Here is a 25,598-nt window from a genome sequence, read left to right on the forward strand (position 1 = left end):
TAGATCGTCTCTCAAGTCGTTCCCTTTAGTTGCTTACAATCTACCACACTTCCCTGCAAATTCACACCCTCGTGAATGGAAGTTGAGAGCTGCAGCCCTCCCGAGAGCCTACACACCCTACCCCTTGGGTCGAGCCCAGCCAGAACAAACTAGATCAACCAGATATTAATTAACATGTGGTGTGATTCCCCTAGCCAACCAATAAAGTCAGACTCAAAACCCCTTGTGACAAGTGGTCTTCCTAGAATTTAAAAGTTGCAAGCACTTTAGAAGATGCAAATAAGTAATATAAGTTCATACGTTTATAGTGGGTTGGAGGTAATATTTTAAAAAATGTAATTTTTGAACTACTAACTTAGTTGATATAATGGTTTATTTGTTTTCCACATTTAAGAACTTCAATTATTCCTTAGATAAGGAAATACTTGCATTGATATCTTTATTAATTATCTTTCTTTAGTAAATGAGTTTTGAAATACTTACTATGTAAGTGTTAACAACAAATCTTATTGAAACTTACCATGTGATATGGCTATAAAAAATAAATTTGTGTATTTTAATATAAAGCTTGCTAAAATGACTTGGTCATCTCTATCTTATAATAGACCTTTATTGCCATAAATGTGACTTTGGGTATCGAAAGTTATTTATCGGCTAGTCCTTTTGAATATTCTTTCTTTACTGCCACGATGGCAGGAGGTCGGTATTGTTAAACTTGTTATCAATTTCCCACTTGAGTTAATTGAGAAATGAGAAAATATTTGTTGATGTTGAGATTTGAGTGAAATGAAATGTCTCTCTATAGGATTGATATTGATTTTCATTAGTCTCGATGGAGATAGTGTTGATAATTTGGTTGTAGCTTGTGTTGTTGACATTCGTGCATTTGCTAGTTAGCAACTGTATTGACGTTTAAATGAACTGAGTGGCAAGTTTGAGTTAGTTGTGTTTTAGACGAAATTGTTTAGTAGGGGTTGAGTTTTAAGTTTTTCCTTGAAAAGTGATTTAGTCATGGATTATGCTAACTTTACAAGTGGAAGAGTTAGTGATCAATATTAAAATGTTTGAATCCTTATTGGATTTGAGTTGGAATATATTGATCATTAATGATTCCTCTTGTGCTTATTACGATGTGCGTTACGTCTTGCTATAAATGGATTCATGGAGGATCGTTTGGTGATTATTTGTTGAGCATAACTTTATTGTGCTTAACTTTTAGATTGATGTAGACATGCTCTCTAATAGCTTTATATTATGAAGTTTGACTTCTAGATGTGTTGAGAAAGATATTGTGGGTTATACCATGATTTCTACTTTAGTATTGAAGTTAGTTCATGCAAGACTTGTGATCATTGTTAAGCACGATTTAGTTATAGGCTTCTTTGAACTTTTTGTTCCTTGAATTTTTTTTTTATGCTCATTGTTCAATTTGCTAGAAGTTGTTAGGGAAGGCATTTTTGGCTCCTTAGCTTTGATATTGAAGTTGACTTTTGCATTTAACAATCATTGGTGATGATTGACTATCATTTAAGATAGTTGATTATCCTTATCAAAAGTTTTGCTTGATTGTTGTTGCTATAAAATAATTTGCTGTTCTTTGGGATGGTGGATTCTTTCTTTGACAATGATTTTGCATATCTCTTTTTGATAGGATAATTAATGATCTTTCATGATGGTTAGTTGTTTTCTTTGATGGCTTATGGCTTTTTTGCAATATCACATGTTCTTTGTGGTTTGCTCTGGATTGGTCTCTTGGGTTTGAGACATCAATAGGATGTTGCTGACACTTGCTTAGGCAACTTGAGTTCCTTGATATTATTAACCAGGATTTATTCAGATTGGTTGATGCGATAGTTGGCATGACTAAATGTTTGTTCGTTCTGCAACATTCATTATGTTATGTTGATCATTACTTGAGGTAGTTCTGATAGATTGGGATGTTATTTCCTTTGAGTGATACATTCGCGAGCATTTTGTTTGTCAATCAATGATACTTTGTGTTCTTTGAGTTATCTTTAGTAAGTTGTTTAGCTTATTATCTACCATCTTCGGTAGTTAAGTTTCATCATTGAGTTTCCTTGATGATATACACAATGGCAGGAGGTCGGTATTGTTAGACCCATTATCAATTTCCCACTCTTATATAAAAAGCCAAGTTATAAGAAAAATTAATATAATTTTCAGGATTTAGTGAAATTTTTATCTACTACAACATTGACACAACCTTTTGGTCATAAGCTTATAAAAGTGACGAGATCAACTTTAAATGATCTTAGAATTTACTTTGCAATAAAACCAACTGAGAACCTTGAAATTGTCAGAAAAAAGTGATAACTAAGCAAGCTTATATAGCTAACAATTTTGCACTATCCCAAGTATGAGTATGTAACTACAGAACAAGGAAGACTATTGCTTTTGAGCAATAAAGAGCCTAAGTGCTTCCAAGTCAAATAATGAAAGATTTATAAAATTTTGTAAGTTATACATTGATCTAGAGCAAGTTCTATAGTCAAATATTTTACTTGGATTGGAAGAATATTATATAGTAGGCAAATTACTATATGAACTTTACACACTCTAGTTGATTGTTTTTATGGATGACAATAATATGGCAATCCTCCACAACACTGTGATCAATTTATATAGTTATGTCCTATGGAAGTTCTACACACATAGTCTATGTAGTGTCAATTATCCAAAAACCAAAATATATACTATATATTCAGTTAGTTGAAGAAAGGGTGAAATTGATGAATTTAGTTGAAACAGGTTTTAAATAAAAAAAATAACCAAACCACAAGCTTAACTTTTAGCACTTTTCTCAAGAAATTCTAAAACAAGAAATAATGAATATGTGAAGATTACAAATATATAGTCAAAGGAAGCAAAGACAATATAGTCGAAGGCATTACAGTTGAAGGTGGAAGTTAAGAATCTCAACATTAAACAACAATACTATCATTACAAGTGTATAATTCTCAATTATGGAATTGATATTATAAATACAAAGATTTACAATATCACAACAAACTAATTCCCAAGTTGCACTTATATATGCTTCTTGCAATGTTATACTTTTAGTGAGTCTTTAATCCCTTAAAAACATATGTATTTTATATATTTTATGCTTTTGGGGAAGGATCCAAAGGTTAAAGTTTGGATTCACCATAATATTTTAATATGAGTGGTTCATAACATTGAAGATATTGGTATTATATTTGAATTTAAAATATTTATTAATGTGAGGTCCAAGTGTATGGTTACAATGCCGTATACTAATAGTAGCATAATGGGATTTTGGCAACTGTCAGATTGATTTCAATCCAGACCACTCTCTTCTATATATAATTTACAATTTTAGAGTTAATTGATATACACATATTTTATATTCCCCTTTTATATTCCATGCATTCACATCAGTGAAGGTGGGGCATATTTGATTGTCCCTAAGGAGTGCTTGAATTTGGGATTTTTGGTTGAAATCTATCTTTTGTATTGTCTATATTTAACTTTTTCATTTCCTTTCTTTTATTCTTTCTTTTCAGGATTTTGATTTAAATTTAGCTTTTGCATTATGTAGATTTCCCTTTCCTTCTAACTTTTTTTATTTCATTTCTTTTGCTCTTTCCTTTTTATTCATCTTCATGGCACAGTAGTAGTCTCCTCCTTTGACTCTGGAGCAGTAGTTGGTGCAATTGCTCGATGCTATATGATTGCAGTTAAATAACCAAACTCAATTGATGGTGGCATTCACGGTACATGGTATAACTCCTCTTACTCTTGGTGCCAATCACCGCGTTCGGCTAGAGTTCTTTCGTGGGAATCTTGGGGTGATATGTACTATTGGTTTAGTAATTTCACGATGATTGCCACATATAATTCTCAGAATGAGTTTCCCATGTGTCTTCAAGGATAATGCTATAGTGGTACAATGGTTTGAGCGCAGCCACTTGTGAGGATTGGAGTATTCTCCCGAACGTCTTCAAATGCACATTCAGACATATTGACAATTATGATGATGCCTTCCAATAATTGCATTGTCTTCGTCAAGAGCTATAGGAGTTAGTGATATAATTTGCGTTCGTTTTCGAAGCTTCTTACTTCATACGGAGCTAAATATGTCAGAGTGGATCAAGCTAAGAATATTGTAGTTAGCACTTCGTCAAGATGTTATAAAACTTGTGTATGCACTTGCTATAGCCACCCTTAATGATGCCCTTCACTTGGCATAACATTATGAGACGTCACTTTTTCCACTTCTCACCGCATGTCCTTTAGCTCCATTTCCTCTGAAAGATGGTTCTGTTCCAATTGAGGTTGATGTTGGTGTTACTCGAGTTCAAGGACAAAGGCAAGTACGTGATTGTGGGCTAATTGATATGCATATTTTCTATATTCCTTTTCTATATTCCATACACGCACATTAATAAATTATTATTTATAAGTTACAAATAGGGCATTTCTTAAAGTTATGCTCAAATGGATTTTATAGTAATAATTAAATATTTAATAATTACTATTATTAAATATTAAAATAATAATTTATTTTATAAATTAGGTGGCAAGGCAAAACCTCTATTGATTAGGAAATATTGCCACTCATATTTAAATATTATTTAAATTACTAATTTGTCTAAAATACCTCTTTAATAAAAATATTGCCACTAAAACATTAAGAAAATATTTTTTAGTGTACCAGAATATTTTAAAAATTTATCCTTTTGTTGACCTAGCTCTCTCTATTGGCAGATCTGTCCTAGTAAGCTTTTAATGATTAATTTCTTTGAATTGATCAAGCATGCCCAATATCTCTATTTGTTTGTTCAGGGGATATGAGAGACCAAAAGCAAATGTGCTTAAACTTTGAAAGAATGTGAATGTGACATTTTCCAATTTTGAAATTTTGTAAGAAAAAAAAGTTACTCATTTTAAAAGACTTTTAGCTATACAATTATGTAGCTAAATATGTTTACTAGCAAACCAAAATACCAAATAATATTAGTGTTGTTAACAATTATAATAATAATACATAATATGGTAATAATATTCACAAGAGCAAGGCTAGTGTTTTGCTTTGCAATGTTATTCAAGAGGATGAGTAAAGCAATTGGTAAAACAAACAATATAAATCAATTGGTATGATCTTCAGTCCTCCTAGAACAGCTTTGCATGGAGTTCCCTCTCGTACACATCAAGAAGCCCATCCTGTGGATTCCACACACATCTCTTTTGAGGGTATGCTCCACAAATCCCTCGGCCTTAAACCTGGAGCACTAGATTTCATGACCTTGAGTATGTACATACCATTTCCATGCAGCTGCTTCGCTATAAAAGCTTGCTGGTCCTTCCAAACCTCATCTCTTAAAAAGCTCTTGAAATGCTAGGATGAGTACTAGAATGGTGAAGAGAAAAGCTTTCGATTTTTGGGATCGATACTGGCATCTCCAAATATGTTCGATTGTTGGATCGTTCCAGGCGTTTTGACCGATTTTACTGGTGTTGACCTCTGGGGAGCTATGGATGGATGTTGTACCGTGAGACTATCAAAACAGCAGTGGATAGATATTTATCTTGTGTTTCTTTTTCCCACTTTTTTGCAAAAGGAAGTAGTTTGTGCATGCTGATGGCTTGTGTCTTCATGAACTCCATGACTCACATTCAATGAGTGCCAAGTTTCCAGAGGTTTGAAAAAAGGAGTTCACTGCAAGTACATTAGGATTGAGCCTTAAATTGAAGATGTTTTCTCTTTTTGAAATATTTGTATATCTAGAGAATTTCGTGATTGTGAGATTAAATCGCTGTTCACATCTAGGTTTAGGCTCTTTGGCATGCTCAAGCCCGATGGCACCCTTGCGTTCAAGTCCGACAATCCACAGCGTCACGAGCTCTCTAGTCTATTCATGTTTTTTTCACAAAGCTCTTTATTTTCTAAGTCAAGGGTTAGGTTATAATCTTTCTCGCTTGGATTTTTCTATTGTCGAAGCTCTCGTCAGGTAAGCTATGGTCTCTCGCACTCACGCCGCCCCAACGCTTGCCCGCCGAGCCCCAGCGCCCTGGCATGAAGGCCATCACCGAGCTCCACACCCGCGAGCTCCAGCACATCGAACACACCACCATGGACACCATCCTCGGGGAGGGCACGAGCCAGCGCCAGCTTTAGCTCCAGTTCTTCAAGGTGACGCTCCAGTTCGAGCCCCAGCGCCAGCTGCTTTTGTTCACCCTGCTCACGGCCACCCTGCTCATCTAGCTCCAGCGCCTGGTATCCTTGATCATGCTCGCCACCACGATCCAGCTCCAGCAGTGTACCATCATCATCATGGTGATGGAGCTCCTCTGGTTGTTCACCACCGTCACCATGGTCACCACCATGGAGGACGTCACAACCACCACAACCACCACCACCACCACCACCACCACCACCGTCACGACGGTCATGACGCAGCAGTGGCCACACCAACACCCGCAGCAGTAGTTACAGTGGTTCGGAGGACGCCGTGGTCGCTGCTCCAGCTTCTTCTTTGGGTTTTGGTTGCGATCTTGGTGCTGCTTGCGTGCTTTTTGCTCGTGCGATGGATGTTATCTCGAAGGAAGCAGCACAGGAATGCGATCTTTCAGGATCCCGGGTGGCAGATCGAAGTGACGAATCATCTGGAAGTTGTGGTGGACGATTCTCCAACTGAGACGAAACAGCTGGAAGCTCACACTTGTGGTTTCTCCTCAAAGTGTCCTGCCAACACTGGCAGTGACGCGTAAGTCAGCACAGTGCATGCGTTGCCACATGGAAGATTGTGTACAAACAATCTTCAAGGAGCAAGGAGATGAAGTTGCAGAGCAAGAAGACAGCAGGCTCTTGCTCACGGACGGTGATCTCACCCAGAGATCACGTACAAGGGTCGACTGGTGGAAGTCACCAGACTTGGAAGTTATTGCACAGCTTGGCTCGGAACATGGACTGGAAAATAAGTTTCGATTTGACTGAGCTATCCTCTAGAGGTGACAGGGGAGCAGACGTTAATGCACCTCCAAAGGCCAGAGAAGTTGCTTGAGACGAAAGGTTTGAGAAAAGGTAACGTACTACTTTTGCACTCTGTTCTTGCAGGCGCTCAAATCTCAACTTCGATGCAAGGCATAGCAGCCAGATAAGATTCTCAAGAGTCAAGAGCATCATAAGCCGGGAATCAAGCGAGTGCAACTGTGAAAGTATCTACACTGCGGCTTGCAACACAGGTTGTTTGACAGGATGGGACGAAGAACAGGATAGGTTGGTCTACCTCGCAAATTGTGAATATGAAGACAATGCATTTGTCGGGAGGATGAAGAAACACGACATTGGTTGCCTGGAACATGAACATGCACGTCTTCTATCAGATGCAATGAGAAGCTGGCATGCCTCCAAACGCTGAGACTTTGCATGGAGCAGCAAAACATCGTTTCCTGGGATATGCCAAGAACAACCTTTGCTCTTGAGTGCTACGAGCAAACCGGCAGCCAAACGCTCAGACTTTTCATGGTGGCGCTCAACGCACGCGGCGACTTAGCAGAGAAGAGGCTCCACTCGCAGATCCGGGAGAGAAATCTGGACGGAATGTGCTCGCTCAGTGTGGAGACATGCCTGCCACTTGAGAAGTTTTCCACCTCAGGTTCAGAAGTACTCTGGCGTCACTGTCACGATGACACACTTCTTCTTGCACTACTCATTTGGAGTCACTGGAGAGCGCCCTACGAAGCATGATGGTCATAGGTACTGTGGAAGGTTACTTTTCATTTAGGTGCTTGGGAACTGCCTGAGAACTAGGAGCGCTACATATGACTGAAGGCATATGCTTTAATCTCATGGATCCGAAGAACTTAATCAAAATGAGAGAAAAGCTTTTCTCGGGAGCTTGTCGGTAAACTTTGCAAGGAAAGAGTGTGATGCAAGGTCCGTCAATGAAACAAACAAAGATGGTACCTGAAAAGAAGCGAAAGGATCTTAGCTGGCACACCGTGGTGAAGAGATAAAGATAAAAAATATGAGAGACAATACTTATCTCTTAATTAATTTGCAGTATTGAGTAATTTAATTGATCAATAGTTATAAAAATATTTATAATTTATAAATCAAGATTAATATTAATAGTAAAATAAACAATAATATACTAGAAAGTGTTTAGGAAACTATAAATAAAAATATTAATCTAAATGATAGATATTAAAATATCCTAGAATATGCTTGCAAATTCTAGGATATTTTAATATCTAATAGTTGTGGTTGATTCAATCTGCTATAGGTCAAACCAATTATAGATCTATAGTACAAGCTTATTTATAAACCTATTTACATTAGTATATAGAACTTTTTCTCCAAAACAACTTTGATTAAACCCATATTAAAACTTGGGACTTAAGTTTCTTTGAGAATTTGTTGTAAATTAGATGTTATATTCTTCTTTCAACCATTCCCTGTACAAATATATAACCTTTATAATTACAATTCAAGTTCTTTAAATGTTTTTTGATTTTATATTAGTAAATGAGAAACAACAAACATATAAAGATTACAAATACTTAGTCAAAGGATGCAAAGATAACATACTCAAAGGCATTATAGTTAAAAGTAAAAGATTAACATCAAACAGCAATACTCATGAGTATATAATTCTCAGTTATGGAAGTGATATTATAAATGAAGCTTTACAACATCATATTCAATCAATTCCTGAGTTGCAATTACATATAATTCTTTAAATGTTAAAATAATGTCTTTCATCTTTTGCATAGGATGGATCAAAATGTTAAACTTTGGATTCATCATAATGTTTGAATATGAGGTGAAAAAAATAGATATTGGTATTATATTTTAAATTTAAAAATAAATTTTATCTATAAATTACACTGAAAACAATATAGGGCATTTCTTATAATTAACTTTATAGTAATAATGAAAAGATTAATATAAATATATACTTAAACAATTAGTGTAAATATTAATTTATAAATATTAAAAATAATATTTTCTTTTCTAAATTAGCTGATAATACAAAACCTCTATCAAATAGAAACTATTGCTAAAACATATTATATACTTAAATTATTATTTTTAATACCTTCTTAATAAAAATATTGCATCTAAAACCTTATAAAATATTCTTTAGTGTATCAGAATAATGCTTTATTTCGTTAAAGTGGGACTTATTCAGTAAAGTGGGACATTAATTAGCATGTGTCCACATGCCATTTCCTAGTACTTAATTAATATTTATTAATATTTCTATCAGTTTTTTAATTTATTTTTTTATATTTCACAATATTATAACACAAAATCATATGAAAATTTTTTAATTTATAAATTATAAAGTTAAAACTTCAATTTTTTATTGTTGTTATAAAAATGGCATGTGGCCACACACCATAAGTGGAATAATGAAAAGTCCCACTTTAACGAAATAAAGCATAATATCCTTGTCAACGTCTTTGTTTTCTTCCTTCTCAATTTGACGAAGTCTGTTAATAATATAGTCGTATATTACATTTACTTTAACAAAAGATTGGATCTAATCGATCACTGGGACGCAGATCGAGAGCATACCTTGTGTTTCCAACACTCTTTGAATTAAAATTCTCTCGTGGCAAACCAATTCTTTTATATAGAACATCATCTTAGACAGTGATAATTATTTGCGAGAAATGTCATTTTAAGTTTTTTTTTGGACACTACTAAATAACATATACCAAGTTGGCATAAGATCTTCAACACCATTAATGTTTTATAATTTCATGAAACATTCATAAGTTCATAGCTTTTTTATTTCCTTCTTAGAGCCTTCACAAGATGCAATTTTGTCTTTTGCACATCTCACCTTGGAAGGTATTTATCACTCAAAGCAACCATACTTCTAATTTAGGTGTCTGGGAGCTGCCTGAGAACTAGGAGTGCTGCGTCAGAACGAGGGAATTATCACTAAAGGCCAATCTCATGGATCCGAAGAACTGAGAAAAAAAGTTTTCTCAGGAGCTTGTCGGTAAGCTTTTCGAAGAAAATGGAGAAAGAGTGTAATACAAGGTTGACGGAGCTGTCAACGAAACCCAAACAAAGATGGTTCGTGAAAACAAGCGAAAGGATCTTAGGCGCTTGAAACAAGCGGGTTACTTTTAGAGACCTCTAAAGCTTAAGCGATGAGCTTGCTAGACTAATGGTAATTGTTTTTTATTTAAACATGCATTTTTTCGTCCTCGCTGACATTTTTATACACCAGCGTCCATTTCGATTCCATACCCGAGAGGAGCCTCGTCTCCTTTAACACAATGCTCTCGGCAGGGGAATGGAGGGAGAAGAGGCGATCAAACTGGCAGAGCTCTTCTTCGCCCAAATGCCCAACCGCGACCTCAATGCGATGCTGGACGCGTATGCCAAGAGAGGGCATCTGTGCCGCGCACGTATCCTCTTCGCCGCCATGCCGGAGCACGACGCCATCACGATCACCACCATGATCCACACGCTCGCTCGGGGCTCGGGGGATTTGGAATCGGCGCGGTTTCTCTTTGATTCTACGCCCGTCCGGGACGAGCTGTGTTGGAACGCGCGTATGCCCAGCGAGGGCATACCGTCGAAGCGAGAAAGCTATTTGATTCCATGCCTGCCAAGATCGATTCTTCCTGGAATTCGATGCTGTCGGCTTACATCCAAGCTTCAGATATGGCGAGCGCCGAGGATTTCTTCTTTCGTGCCATGGCCGAGTGGAATCTCATCGCCTGCACAGCGATGCTCGCTGCGGATGCCCTAAACGGGCATCTGTCCAAGGCCGAGGAGATCTTCGCGGCGATGGAGGAGGCGAGCTTGGTTTCCTGGACCGCTATGCTCGACGGATACGCGCGCAATGGATTCGTTCGAAACGCTGCCTCGATCTTTCACTCCATGGCGGAGAGAAACTTCGTTGCGTGGAGTGTCATGGCTTCTACGTTTGCTCGCCATCGCCACCTTTAAACACGAGCGAATTCTTAGTTTTGGCTGACGTCTCAGTTTGGAACTCTTTTGTTGCGCTCAATCCGAGAGCGCTAGCCTTCGCTCGCAAAGAGTGTTCCAGATCTTGAGCTCGATGAGTTGCGTCCAGATGAGAGCTCTTTCGTCTCGATCTTGCTGGCTTGCAGTCGATCCGGCCACGTTGATGCTGCTCGTCGATGCTTTAGCTGCCTAAGCTCGGATTTCTTCGTGGTGCTCAGTAAGAAACTCCATAGCTGCGTCATTGACACACTATGTCGGGCAGCGTTTTGCCGAGACGCGAGCGAGCTTGTTTTCAGCATGCCTTTCAAGCCAGACTCGGTGGACCTGAGCTCGATTCATCCAACTGTTGTAAGAGATCGAGTGGATCGATCTAAGAGTTTATCAAAGAGCTTATAGTTACCGGTTGATCCATTCATTGGCACGGCCACCCGACTCGTCCAAGCCTCGAGTTGGAAGCGAGGCTTTGGAAGGTTCCGTCCACATTCATGGAATATCCCAATTTTCAAATATAGATTTACATGCTAAACAAACATTTTATAAATCTCATGCAACTTATCAATGGTCTCCTGTCTAGTCTGAAAGTCGCTTCCAAAACCTTGTAACTCATCTTGGGTCCAAACAAAGAAAAGGATGGGATCTGGAACAAAGGATTCTCGCTGTTTAAAATGGCCAAAACTGTAGCGTGATCTTCCCCCATGTTGATCAAATAGTGAAGAACTCCACGGGGAATTATAAACAAATCGCTCGCGGTCAAATTCCTCGCAAAGAGCCTGTTGTTAGTGTCCACAAAGCCGGCCTCCACAAATCCCTTCTCCACATAGATGAGCTCGCTTGCCCGAGGATGAGCGTGAGCTCTCGCAACTCCTTTGGGGCCGAGATAGTTTCGTGCCACGGACAATCCCATCGTGTTGAGTGCCGGAAATGTCCTGACAATAGCTTGAAATCAAACGCATTGCGCGAAACAAGCTGGAGTGGAAGTCTTCTGAAGATACCTCTGAGTATGGCTTGCACTTCATGAAACCTTCACTAATATTGTTCCGTGGGATGCAAAAGTCCTGGATTGGATCGGGATCTGCAGCTCTCACAAGGACAAGAATGTGGCAGTCGTTTAAGGATGAGAGGAATAGAGAAAGCAATAAAAGTGAATACATTTGCATAGCCATGGGATGTTATAAGTTAACTGATGAGTGATTTTATTTGCTATCGTGATTTGGACACCACGTAAAAGCTGGTAACTTTAGTCAAACTTGTGACTATTGCTAAGCATTACAAGCCAAGACACGTGGTGTATGAAAATTATTAGTAATAGGGAAGACCATTATTTGTTATTAATGGAAAAAATAAAAATGAGATAACTTAGTTGTTATCTCATTCTCAAATACTTACACACCAAAGCTATTTTATAGTATATTTTATTGAGAATAACTGTATCGGGTGATATAAATGTACAGCAAACATATGAAAATATAAAGTATAGTCTTAAAGCATTTTTGGCTTGACAGTGTATACATCTAGAATATGCTTGGATATTCTAGTTGTTATTCATTTATATTTATTTTGTATTTATAACTTATAAATATGTTTATAATATATAAACTTTCCTAAACACTTCATAGTATATTCTAGTTTATTCTACCATTCAATGCAATAATATTAATTTCGTGTTTATAAATTATAAACATTTCAATTGAATAAATTAATAAGAATGACACTACTATTAAAAAAATTAAGCATTTCATAGCAAATTATTCTAAGTGTTAGTATAAAAAATTAAAAAATTATATTTAATATCTCAAATATGAAGATATCTTGATCAAAACTAGAATGTAAATTTTTAAGTTTAAAAGTTCTAAAACCCTTTGATTAAACCCATATTAAAACTTTTCTTTGAGACTTTATTGTAGATTAGATGTTATATTGTTCTTTCAACCATGCCCTGTACAAATATATAAATTTTACTCCCAGAGATATAAAAAGCCCTTGAAAATATATAATCTTAAATCCCACGGTGCAATGAACTAGGGAAGAGTATACAATTTCCAGTAATAATGACACTACAAATCCTCTCCTTGCTACTATTTTACCAATCCCTTTCAACTAGGATTGTTGTTTCCAGCCTCCTATTAAGTTATGCAAGTGTAATGCTGCCACACTAATCCCATAGCCTCATACCAGTATAACCATACCCTTGGCATTTTCCATTTGGAATCATGACCAAAGGTGAGCCACTTCTCTTGAGTCCAAGTTAAAGTTATATTTCTGCACTCCAATGATATAGCCTCTGACATGAGTTATGCCCCTTGAAACATCCTGTACATCTAAGTGGTGGAATCATGATGAATCCACAACCCAAGGCTTAGCCAACACAACTGTACCATACAAATTAGAACTTCAGTGTGCTGTCAAAAAGTGTTTGATTACTAATTGGAATTAAATGTGCAATCAGAAGGTACAGAAGTGCTGCCATGTAGTATGAAGGACCTAATCATGGTGAAGAATAGGTAATGGTGCCATAGCGAGATGTCCTGTCCTGTGTGTCAGTTATGTGATGGTGTCTTTCAAGCGGACTTAGCCTTTAAGAGAATCTGAAACAAAAGGAGAACAAAAGGCATACTTCTACACAGTGATCGTGGCTCTGTCTGCTTGTGCTACGAAAGAAAAAGAGTGGTGCCACCTTTCTGGTGCATAAAACAGCATCTCCTTATATCCGATCCTTTCTTGTAAGTGACAGGACTGAGAAATCGCACTGGACAACAGCCAACACAGGATTGCTTTAGATTACTCAATTGAAACAACAAAGTTTACAATAGTAATTACCATAAACTAAAATAAAACATGGCATATGCTAGTGTGAAGTTATAAACTACTACCTTGAATAGGGACAGTACAAGTAAACAGGGCACAGCTGCTGACCATCAAACACAATATCTTGCGCATTGGTTTCACCCTTCTGTGAAAGAAGCATGCCCAAGTCACAGGTAAGATCAGCCTGCAAGTAGTTTGAGCTATCGGATGAGTGCTTTTGGTCAATCCACTGAGCACTAGCACGAATTGCTGCTGAGAGTAGAACTTTTCCCGATGCTACATCAGCTTTAAACAGCTCCAACTTATCCACGGAAAGGCTCGTCTCGTTCACCAAAAGCCTCCGTGTCACAGAAACACTCCTGCTCTTCGGAAGCATAAAGGTGTGGAATGGAAACTGCTGGACGGCGAGCTCCACTCCACGGTAGCTCAAAGTTACGTCCATTGCATCAAACTTCACGTCCAGCAGATCTTCGTGCTTGCGATGCTTGAGATTCGAGCAGGTAAACTGGAGCTCTAGATTGGAAACAAACCTTGGAGTTGAGTTTGATGGGAGCTCAACGTGTGAAACCTTAATGTCCTTGAAGTCGCACCATGGTTCGTGACGATTGGTGAATGGCAGAAAAGATGGTAAAAGTAGTAGTGAAAGCACTACGGCCAGCGCCCCTATTACTAGCAATCCCCCAATGATTTCCTTCTTGGAATCCTCCATGCCCTATCTTCCCAAAATATAGTTCTTATTTTATAGACAAGACTTAAAGGTAATCTAAAGGATTAGGGTTTAGGGTTTTGTGAATGAAGTGGCTGGGCGTGGCGTGGTCGGGGCTAAGGCGGCATTTCTCGTCGCGGGCGGATGGAGTGGGATCGATTTACGACAAGCTTTTCGTCGTCCAGCCGCGCTTCCATCCGCCGCTGCTGCTCAAGGCCAAGCTCCTCGAGGCACTGCGCCTCGCCAATTCACTCGCGCCCCTCACTGCCACCGATCTCAAGTCGGATTTCCCCTCGTATGTGCTTGTCCAGGGCAGGAGGAAGATCAATGCAGGTGATTATTAGTCTGTTTCGCATCGATCGTTTCTCGTTCTCGAGTGAGTGAATTCTTTTGTTTCAAGGCACCTATTTTGGAGCGGGGACTATTGACAACATTCGCACGCATTTGGACGTGATCGACGTGGAAGTAAGGAAAGTTTTCTTTCTTTTAGCTCTGTAAAAGCTAAGCACGAGAGTCACACTGACAGGATAGAGAGATCGATGCCGTGTTCGTGAACACTTCCCTGTCCGGCGTCCAATAACGTAACCTTGAGGTGATTAGATATCTCCACTTTCTTTTCTCTTTGAATGTAGGTTGCAATTTTGAATGTTGGTTGCAATTTTTCTTACAGGATGCTTGGGAAAGGCCGGTTCTCGATCGCGTGGGCTTGATCATCGAGATTTTTGGCAGTCGTGCACGATCCAAAGAAGCCAAGCTTCAGGTAACTTCAAATAGATAGTGTGTTGATTATATGATGGTGTCTTTCAGGTGGAACTTGCTGCTCTAGACTTTAAGAGAACAAGGCTCATCCGAGAAAAAGGAGAACGAAAGGCGTTTGGAGCTGGTGGAGAGCAGGAGGTTGTGAGTGCACGAGGGTAAAAATAACTTCTTCTTGTCATCGAGGAAGAAATTCGTAATTCCTTTTTCCTTCTTCATAGGAGAGCAAGTGGTGGTGGTGGTCGAGGATTTACGAGCGGATCAGGAGAGTCGGAATTGCAGCTACAACGACGGAGGTACAGGGCTTTTTGTTTTGGTTTGTCATCTCTCTTGTTTGATATTTAGTTTTCAACCAGGATTTCGGATCAAAAGCATAAAATCCAGCTCGCTCTTGCGAAAGCAAAGCAGACACGATCACTGCATCGCCGCAACCGAGAAGGCATTCCGTTGGTTGCAGTCGTAGGATACACGAATGCTGTAAGTTGACAGTCTTGTTATGCGTTGATTGCTGAGAAACAAGATAGCAGTACACTGCAGGGGAAGTCGACACTCGTTGGAGCTCTATCAAAGAGCAGCCTCTACTCGGATGACAGGTTCATGAGAAACGCTTTTCTTTTCAGGTAAAGTTTTATCGCTCTGTTTCATAGGTTGTTTGCAACGCTAGACACGCAGGTGCGAAGTGTGATTCTTCCTTCAGGGTAAAATAGTGTCGACTCTTTCTTGTTTGTACTCATTGCTGTGTTTCTGCAGAAGAAGGGTCCTGGTGAGTGACACCGTTGGATTCATATCGGACTTGCCTACTCAGGTTTGTGAAGATTCTCAAGCACTCAACATCTACTTATGTTTGCGTGAATTTTGGAAGCTCGTGGAAGCGTTCCATGCAACTCTAGAAGAAGTTGTTGCTGCGGACATTGTTTTGGTAAGTACGCTTCTTTGATCCTGATTGAAGGTAGCCTGTTCCATGTTTTCAGCATGTCATGGATTCGAGCGCTCCAAACATGGACGAGCAGCGAGAGGCAGTTCTTAAAGTCCTGGGAGAAATAGGAGTCTCTCAACAAGATCTAGACGAGAAGACGATTGAAGTGATGAACAAGGTGGGTGCATGCTTGGCGTGACGCTGTGTTACAAGTTTCTAGTGGTTTTTCCAGATCGATGTTCATCCAGATTGTGGCGATCTTGATCTTCCAGCGGGTTTGCTTCTGTGCGATGGCAATGACGAAGACGCCCTGGTGATCCCGTCCTCGGAGGAGTACAGGAAAGCAGTGGGAGCGGCCAACGCTCTATCAAATGGAATCCAAGTCTCAAATCCAGAAGAAGTGAAGGAAGAACACAAAGAAGAAAGTGAAAGCGTCGAGCACGAAGAAGTTGAGCTATGGGGAACACAGCTCTTAAAGGATGGAAAAATAGCTCGAGTTTCTACGTCGGCAACGCAAGGCACTGGTTTGGAAAATCTTTTGCAAGTGATTGACTCGAGGCTTAAAAATAAATCATAAGACCCATACAACGCCAGTAATTTAGGGTTCTTGATGGATCGAGAGCTCACGCGTTGGATCCGCGGAGCTCCGGTAAGCTGGGTATGACGCATTCCATCCAGCGATGGCGGGAAGCGACATCGATCTGGATGCGCTACTCGATGCTCACAGCAGCGACGAGGACGACGCCGATCTTCCCGAGCTCGACAGAAGCATCGACGATATTCTACTCGATGCCGATGAGGAGGAGGAGGGTGATGTGGAGCGAAATTCGGATATTTCGGCCGCGATCCCGGAGAAGAAGCTCGAGAGCGGGATTGAGAGCCAGGGATCACAGGCGGGTTTAGTGAGTACAGGGGTGTCCAAGACTGCTCCAAGGCTATGGGACATCAGTGGAACGATTCCATTCTATCAGGTGACCACCAAGCCAAGTCCAAAGCCTGGCGCTGCTTTGGCGGCTGCTACTGCTGCTTCGAGACACAGTGGAACGACTACTCGCACAGCGTCTCTCAGGGATGTTCCTAGTGAAACTCCGGACGAGTCGGGAAGCTTGAACGAAGAAAAAGAAGAGGTCGAAGAAAAAGAAGAGGAAGAGCAAAAGGGACTCGACTGGGTTTCATCATCGATAGAATTCGTTAGCAACGAGGATACAAGTGCTGCGAAGAGAGACCAAGTGGAAATGGAGGCGACGCCGGTTTCTCTCTCGACAGAGGACACAGTTTCATCATCGTTAGAAGGTGGCGAGGTTTTGGACGAGAGGATAGAAGTGGCTGTAAATACCGTGGATCTTACCGAGGACAACGAGAGCGACCTTGTTGCCGTCCAGATACTCGACGAGAAGCTAGAACGAGGCGAAGACGGCTCATCATCGACTGAAAGCTCCGAAGAGAGCGTGCTGGAGGAGGCTTTTGATGAACATACTTCCCCTGAAGTGGAAGAAGTGAAGTCTCTAATGGTTGAGGCAGAAGAGCGGGAGAAACGAGCAGCGAACTCTGGTCTTCACTTGGAGGAAGGAGCTGCGGCGCAGCCAATGCAATTGGAAGGCATTCAGCGCGGGCCTCCAGCCATAGGCCTGCTGCAGCTGGACTGGGGTGGACCTCTGTCCTTCGCGCTTTCTTCCATAGCCATGATGCGTGACCACGGGAATCCACGGTGCTTGGCAGTTCAAGCAAACTTCATTGCGGTGGGAATGTCGAAAGGTACTGTACTCTTGGCTTTAAGCAAGTACTCCGCCACTACCACAGCAGACAACAACGAAGCTAAGGTGACTATTTTCTTTTAGTTTGCTATGCTGGAACTCACATTTTTGTATGCTCAGGTGGTTCTCTTGAGTAATGCCGCAGACAAGTCTCACGCCTCTGCGAGTGTGATGTGCTTCAGCTTTCTTGGAGACCTGCTTCTAGTGGGATATACTAATGGGTCTGTGATACTATGGGACGTTCCAAAAGCTGCGGTAGCTAAAGCCGTCACAGGAGAGCATCACAACGTGATAGTTCATGCAGCATTTGTAGGACAGGACGGTTCAACAGGTCGCCCCTTAAAAGCCATGACTGCAGATTGTAAAGGGGTGGTGATGCTCCATACCTTCACACTTGTTCCACTGCTGCGCCGCTTTTCAGTCACAACACAGGTGGTATCTTTTTTTCATTTTGAGTAGGCTTGACCATGTCCTACTTGCAGTGCCTTCTAGATGGCCAACGGACGGGTGTTGTCCTCTCACTGGCACCTCTGCTGCTGACTGAAAGTTTACTTCAGAATATTACAGGGTCTGGTATCACTGGGGCAGCTGGAAACGATGCGGGAAGGAAGTTTTTGTACGACGGATCTTCTTCGTCTGACGAAACCGGGGGCCTGGTTGTATTTGTCACTCAGCAGATTGCTCTTGTGGTAAATATTTGATATTGTTTATCATGGTAACTACACTGACGTTCTTTGCAGTTTCGATTATTGCCTGCTTTAGAAATATGCGCGAAACTAACACGGCCGGAAGGTGTTCGAGAGGGGTCGATACCGTATGCATCTTGGAGGGGTGTCTCATCTATGAAGTCGGAAAGCACTGCCCAAGGTCAAGACGAGCCTTTGCTTGCTCTTGCCTGGGGAAAGAAGGTCCTTGTTCTTCAACTTCAAAAGGCCGATCTTAAAGTGCTGGCTGAATGGGATATTGATAACAAAGCCGCTGGAGTAGCTTGGCTTGGTGACCAGGTAAGACGAACTTGTTTGAGACTGTTCCTCTTTAACGATATTGTTTTGACAGATGCTTGTGGTCGCCACTGTCAAAGCTGAACTTTGTCTATTCACAAAGGAAGGTCTTGCACTTGAACGTGCTGCCATACGAGACAATGACGGGCACACAGAGCCTTTGACATTTCACACCTACTTTCTGGAGACGTGCAACAATCCTGAGAAAGTTTATGGAAACTCTTTAGGAGTCCGAGGGGCAGCATCTTATTTTCTGGGAGCTTCAAAGCTCTGGAGGGCTCGGCTACTTCCTTGGCAGGATAGAATAAAGGCACTTCAGGATGCTGGTGACTGGATGGGCGCTTTCCAGATTGCAATGGAGTTGTTCGATGGACGGGCAAGAGGTGTTACTGGCTTACCTTCTGGGCTTCGTGCAATGCAGGAAGCTATTATGCCAAATCTTCTAGCATTGCTGTCGTCGTACATCGATGAAGCTTTCGCTTATGTTCGTTTGGCTCTTGGTGTGCCTGAAACTGAAGCTGCCAGGGAACAGTATGCAAGAGTCGGGCGGGTTGCAATAGAGTTTTGTGTACATATCAGCAGGACCGACGTACTTTTTGAGAACGTTTTTCGAAAGTTTGATGAGGTCGCCCAAGCAGGTACGTACGTCTCTTAGCGCTTGAAGAGGTAGCTCTAATGTTTTTGTGTTGTTCGTTCAGCAACATTTCTGGAGCTGTTGGAGCCTTACATTCTGAAAGACATGCTCTGCGGCCTTGCACCAGAGGTTTGTTGCCTTAAAGTCATACAAATGTTTGTTTAAGCCGGTTGTTTCAGATCATGCAATCTCTCGTTGAGCACTACAGCAGCAAGGGGTGGTTGCAAAGGGTCGAACAGTGCATTCTTCACATGGATATTGCGTCATTGGACTTCAACCAGGTTTGCGTCTCTGTACGTTCGTTGTCATTTTTCCTACTGTGTTTTAAGGTTATGAGACTTTGCCGGGAGCATGGATTATTCAGCGCTCTGATTTATCTTTATAACAAGGGCTTAAATGACTTCAAATCGCCATTGGAAGAACTGCTGATCGCTGCGCAGGATCAACATCAGGAAAATGCTTCGTCTTTTGGGTATGTTCTACATGCTTTCGCATAAGCAAAGCTTATTTCTCCGTTGTCAGGTATAAACTTTTGGTATATCTCAAGTATTGCTTCTCTGGTCTTGCGTTTCCTCCTGGTACGTCCGTCTGTTTACAGCTTTATCAAGTTTGCTCATATCATGCTCATGCTTAAGGTCGTGGATCATTACCTGCTGAACAAGTATATGGACTCAAAATACAGCTTTTGGAGTATTTACTCGACCCCGCTGGCTCTGGAAGAGATGCAGAGTCGGTATATGCAGTTTATCCGAGGCTTCATTATCTACTCAACCTGGATGTGTCGGCCACCCTGGATGTTTTCAAAGTAGCTTTGGGGAACGTAAAGGAGGCTGAAGGACATCTGGTCCAGCTAACGATTGATCCTCTTGTCCACATTGTCGAAACAGTTCTATGCATGGACACCGAGTTCATTGACAAGACAAGCTACATTTTACAGTTTATTGCCGACTATGTATCTGCTGGGGCTGCTTCTATACCTCCTACAACACTAGATCGGATTCTAAATCTATTTCTGGACAATACTCAAGAAAGCATTCTCCCTGATCGCGAGGAACTTACGGTGAAAGTTTTGGAGGCCGTTCCCGCGGAAGACTGGGATCCTGATGCTGTTCTTGAGCTAGCTAAGAAAACTCAATTCTGGCGGGTAAGCATGCTTGTTCCTGAAAATGCTTTGTATAGAATTTTCCTACGCAGGTGTCCGCGTTGGTCTATACACGGAAAGGAGACCACATATCCGCACTTTATAGTCACCTAGAGGATGTTTCTCGACCACGCCATACTTTTAACTTCGTGATATCTAAGCTTGATCGGGAAAATGGCCTCAAGGGAACTGCATTGACAGAATTCCGTGCGGCTGTAATCTCTCGTATTCATCACCTTGTACAGAAGAACAGGTAAAACACCTAGTTTCTGTTTTGTTCTTTCAGTGCTTTAACTAGTGTTTATTATTATTATTTATCGTACAGGATTGCAGCTTTCTATATAGTTCTTGAATACTTCAATGACCAACTCGACGATGTGGTGAAAGCCTTACAACCGTTTCCACTCTCTCTGTTTAACTTCCTGAAAGCTCTTATGGAAGTCCGTGCCATCTCAGATACTATCAGTGATGTGCAAGTCTCAGAAGTCGACTGCGATCCCTGGGATGACCGATCCCGACTAGCAACGCTACTGGAAAACATGCGTTTGGAGGTCACGGATGACATGGTCGAGGAATATATAGAGGTTTGATATGACCTTTACCATTTTTGCCGTTTAAGCGCAGTTTTTTTTCACAGCTTATGTGCGAGCTTGAGCCTAGTGGCGTACTGAATTTTCTTCAAGGCCATGAAAATTATAGGCTTGAACAATGTTTGAAGCTGTGCCAGAAGTATGGGGTGAAAGACGGTGCGGCTTTTCTTCTCGAACAAGCTGGTGATGTTGGCAGCGCTCTGACTCTTATTCTGGGTGACCTTTCGAAGTTATTCCATGAACTTGATGCGGCAGTTGCAATAATGTGCACTGCATCAAGCACTGGAACGAACATTCCTGAGGTAAGTGAGAAGCGTTATGACATGGTTTTAATGTTCACGATCTCTTCTAGGAGCAAGCTTTGCATTCAGTTAAGAATGCCGCGGTTTCTCTTTGCCAAAGAAATACTTTTCGGCTTGATCCCCAGGAAGCCGAGTCCCTTTGGTTTCATCTGCTGGACAGGTAGGAGTTTGTAATCTCTAGCTTAATCCCACGCAACCTTGCTACAGATTTATTCACCCTCTGGATGCTCTGAATTCGTCGAAGCACAACAAAGCTGTGAAACCAGCAGATACAGGATCATCATCTCGCTACGAGTGGCAGGTTTTTCAAGTTATCGGTGCAGCGAGTGTTCTCCGAAAGATGCTTTCTAAGTTTGCTGGGGACATTGTCACGGGTATGATTGGTCATGTACCCGTGCAAGTGATTTTGAACAAGATCGTATCGGATCATGGTAACCACGAGCTTGGCGATTTCAAGAACACCATTCTCGAAATGCTGAGTGCGTATGGCTACGAGTTGGCAATTCTGGTAGGACATGAACTTCTTTCTATTCTTAAACAAGGACTCGTTGTCCTACAGGGTACTGCAAGGCGGATACTTGAAACTGACATGTTTCACGACATTCAAACACTTAAGAGAGGCCGATCTCGTGGATTAAGTCCCTTGACAGCCAGCTGCAGCGTGTGCAGTCACACGTTTGTGGAAGATCAAAGTGCAAGGAAGGGCGTACAAATTTTCTCTTGTGGGCATTTAGTCCACCTGAGCTGCATGGAGGACGCTAACTCAAAGTCAAACCGGTGCCCGGTTTGCATGCGTCACGACGTAGGCACGGATACAAATTACAACAATGGTTACAACAATGGAAGCTTTCCTCAAGATCGTAAGGGTAAAGGCCACGAACAGGCTATCGAAGAACGGCAACCAATTCGGAAACAAGGAGTCTCCAGAGTGAGTGATTTCTTTTTTCTGGAAATCTCCTCTCTCGACTGATTGTGACGGTCTCTTGCTGCACAGTTTGAATTGCTGAAGAGTCTCCAGAAGGGAGAACCCCTGCCTGAGCTGAATCCTGATTTACCAAGGCTACAGCTCTCGCCTCCGATCAAGTACAAGCACAGGCCTTCCAGGCCGCTGTCTGGCTATAGCAACACCAACATCAGCGGCAACTCTAGCAGAAGACCCCTACAGCAAAAATCGCATTCCTTGCGCGTTCTCAAAGCAAAATGATAAACAACAAGCTCGTCATGCTCTACACCTTTCTGGCGAATTCAAATTTGCTATCGTATGAAGAGGTACGTGATCATCTAGTAGGTTATAACGCCGTCCTTCTAGGAGAAGTCCATTCTATATCCTATATCGGAATGTGACATGGCGTGGCAGATGACGGGCTCCTTGGCCGCTGGAGGTGAGACCGATCAGCACGCATGCCAGCATCCTCGGCAGTGGAAAGGAGTCACCAGAGTTTCTCGACATAGCGGCCGAAGCTCGGGAGTCGACTTCATGTCTTCCAAGGTGGACGTGCAGCTGTACAAGTGCCACGAGCAAGGTCGCCATTTCAAGTTTACAGGATGGATTCTTGCGACCAGCGTCCAACACGGTCGGGCCATTGTGGCCGAGCTCTCACGGTCCAGCACTCAAATTCTTCCAACTTCCACTGCACGAATGACTTACCTCTACACAGTCTTCTGCGACTGCCAACACTGTATGGAGCAGCTGTTTGAGCTACTGGCGCTTGAGGTCAATGAGCAGGACAATTGGAATGGGAGGCATGCTTTCCGGGACAGTCGATCGATTCGAAAGAGTAACTCGATTCTTCTTTTATTCTTTGGCTCGATCGTCGCGTCCGATCCAACTTTTTATTTCCAGGTCTTCGAGACAAAATCTGGCCGCAACGTCGTTGCTTCTTCTCGGTAAAGTGTCTATTTTGCCTGCAGATAGACAATCCAAACTCTTTTAGTGCCGCAGAACATGGGCTAGATCAAACAATGCGTTGGAGAACTCCAGCATGACGCAGAATCCGAGAAAAGGCAACAGTCTCATTGTCCCCCTTCATGTAATGATAGCAATTGTTGTGATTTCTCATTCCACTGGTGATCCTGAGAGCCATCTCGATCTTCTCAGCAAACAATCACAGTGCGAACAACTCTTGAGGGCCGTCATCGACAAACTAAAGATGACGAGGTGACGAGAGGCTTTGTGACAAAGAGAAATAGCGATGCATTCCATACTTACTTCCCCTGATGCCTCGATAGTCTTAACTGCGTATAATACGACAGATAAAACTTAGTTTCCAGGTATAACATTCATAGCATTCTTACCTTCAAATGTGCAAGAACCTAAAACTCCACAATGGAAATTATTTGCCCAACCTATACATAAAATGGCATCACTTTTTGGCCTAATCTTACCGTTTATTTTCACTGGATATGACCCAAGGATCAGATTTATGCTCTCCTACGCATGAGCAGTAGTGTCTTATGGGATCATTCCCACTATGCTCTCCATAGCTGTCTATACGAGAGGTCTTGCAGTTGTTGAGAGCTGTGGAACCGGGGCTGTCACGGTGATGTCCCAGACCTGGAGTTTCCATCCTCATAGACACGGGCATTTGCGTGGACATCTCTAGAGATGAGCTAGCCCCAATTGGAGGAGCTAGCATGGAGGACTTACAGAGGAAGGAACTTATGGATGTTGTGGTGGTGGTGGGCCGCTGTGATCATCCTTTTCATTTGTCATCATCGATGCACTGATGAGTGTATCTATTTCCTGAGCATGCAGAAATAGCAATACCTACATGTGTGCATAGAAGAGGAGGAAATGCTGGATCTTCCAAAAGCATTAGATTCTTGTTGTGTACTGATATGAATATTGCCATGGAATATGTATTGGCATCTTAAGAACAAGTATGTGGAGACAATGTTATAGAGTAGTGCTCTTTGTCTTTGTCTTTCTTTTTTTTATCCTTCTCAGTATCTCAGAGAAGGTGATTTCACATTAGAATGTTTTTGTCCACTGGTTCCTTGAATTCACAATACACTCCAGATCTGGACGTGGGATTTCCAGCTGTAGAAGATGAAGACTATAATATTCCATGAAACACCCTGTGCACTACACAAAGAACAAGTGTGTGTACTATATACACCAATGCCATATAAAGCCATTGTGTTGGGAGCAATGGCCCCATTGTTGTTTCTTTGACAGGTGGAAACAGTTGAGAATGCTAAAGTTAATAGAGTTTTCTAAATTTCTCATTGTTTGACAGGCTCATTGATGAAGTTATTTATGGTAAAAAAAATTAAAAATACTATAAATTATTGGGTCCAAGTATTTAGAGCTCACATGTGTCTAAAAATAGAAAAAAAGAAATACAAAAGGATTTAAAAATAAATAACAATCCCAAGTGCACTAAATAAATACTCATGGAAAAGAAACACTTATATATGGTATCAAAACTGTTTCCTATTTCTTTATATCTATGTTTGTTAAATATACAATTTGTATTTGCAACACCACCAACCCCCATTCCAGATGATGAGCCTACTCTTATATATGCTAAAAATCCCTTTGCTATCAATGTAAACCCCTTCACACGCTTTTTGGGGCACATTCGAGCATATATTTTCTCAACATTTCTTGATGGTGAAACATATCCAACAGGATTACGAATTATAAATATTCATTTCCATAGATCAGGGTTTAATATCACTGCAAATTTATATATTTTAGAACCTGGGTTTGCTAGTCAACAAACTCTTATACCATATGTTTGCACTACAGATCCAACAATTCCATTAGGCTTTCAAGGTGATGAGGTAAGAACCCTTTATGAAAGAATTTTAACATTCATTCAAGCAAGAGCTGCATCAGATACACATGGGATATCCTTTTGTGGAGAAATCCGTGTTGTTTATTTCAATCTTATGATTGACTATGAGATCACAGTACCACTTCCTCAACTTCCCCATGAGATGCTCATGCATAGTAATTATACTAAAGACTACAAATCTGAAATAGTTCCACAGCTACAACTTTTTC

At 41.1% G+C, this 25,598-nt stretch overlaps 2 protein-coding genes and 1 pseudogene across 8 annotated transcripts; 2 read left to right on the forward strand and 1 right to left on the reverse strand.

The window, feature by feature from the left end:
- Positions 1-11,034: 11,034 nt before the first annotated feature.
- On the reverse strand, positions 11,035-11,885 carry LOC112346488 (germin-like protein 11-1). The gene is made up of 2 exons (XM_024675530.1): positions 11,577-11,885; positions 11,035-11,214 (listed from the first exon to the last, which is right to left on the reverse strand). Exons 1-2 carry the CDS (start codon positions 11,883-11,885, stop codon positions 11,035-11,037), a joined length of 489 nt encoding a protein of 162 aa, XP_024531298.1.
- Positions 11,886-14,571: 2,686 nt separating this feature from the next.
- On the forward strand, positions 14,572-16,757 carry LOC112346505 (annotated as a pseudogene).
- Positions 16,758-16,781: 24 nt separating this feature from the next.
- Positions 16,782-23,799, forward strand: LOC9632955 (vacuolar protein sorting-associated protein 8 homolog). 7 transcript variants are annotated; one of them, XM_024675583.1, is made up of 20 exons: positions 16,782-17,984; positions 18,039-18,350; positions 18,401-18,607; positions 18,659-18,922; positions 18,975-19,557; positions 19,618-19,682; positions 19,733-19,834; positions 19,883-20,025; positions 20,076-20,131; positions 20,189-20,697; positions 20,748-20,947; positions 21,020-21,278; positions 21,332-21,586; positions 21,637-21,746; positions 21,794-22,094; positions 22,146-22,514; positions 22,581-22,855; positions 22,944-23,364; positions 23,430-23,473; positions 23,521-23,799. In XM_024675583.1, the coding sequence occupies exons 1-17, from the start codon at positions 16,845-16,847 to the stop codon at positions 22,788-22,790; spliced, it is 5,085 nt and encodes a 1,694-aa protein (XP_024531351.1). In that variant the 5' UTR covers positions 16,782-16,844; the 3' UTR covers positions 22,791-22,855; positions 22,944-23,364; positions 23,430-23,473; positions 23,521-23,799. The 7 variants fall into 7 exon arrangements, with proteins under 7 accessions (XP_024531351.1, XP_024531350.1, XP_024531349.1 ...); XM_024675582.1 differs by having other exon boundaries at positions 23,529-23,799; XM_024675581.1 differs by having other exon boundaries at positions 22,944-23,473.
- Positions 23,800-25,598: the final 1,799 nt, after the last annotated feature.

Source organism: Selaginella moellendorffii, unplaced genomic scaffold (assembly GCF_000143415.4).
Source record: "Selaginella moellendorffii unplaced genomic scaffold, v1.0 SELMOscaffold_15, whole genome shotgun sequence".
NCBI lineage: Eukaryota > Viridiplantae > Streptophyta > Lycopodiopsida > Selaginellales > Selaginellaceae > Selaginella > Selaginella moellendorffii.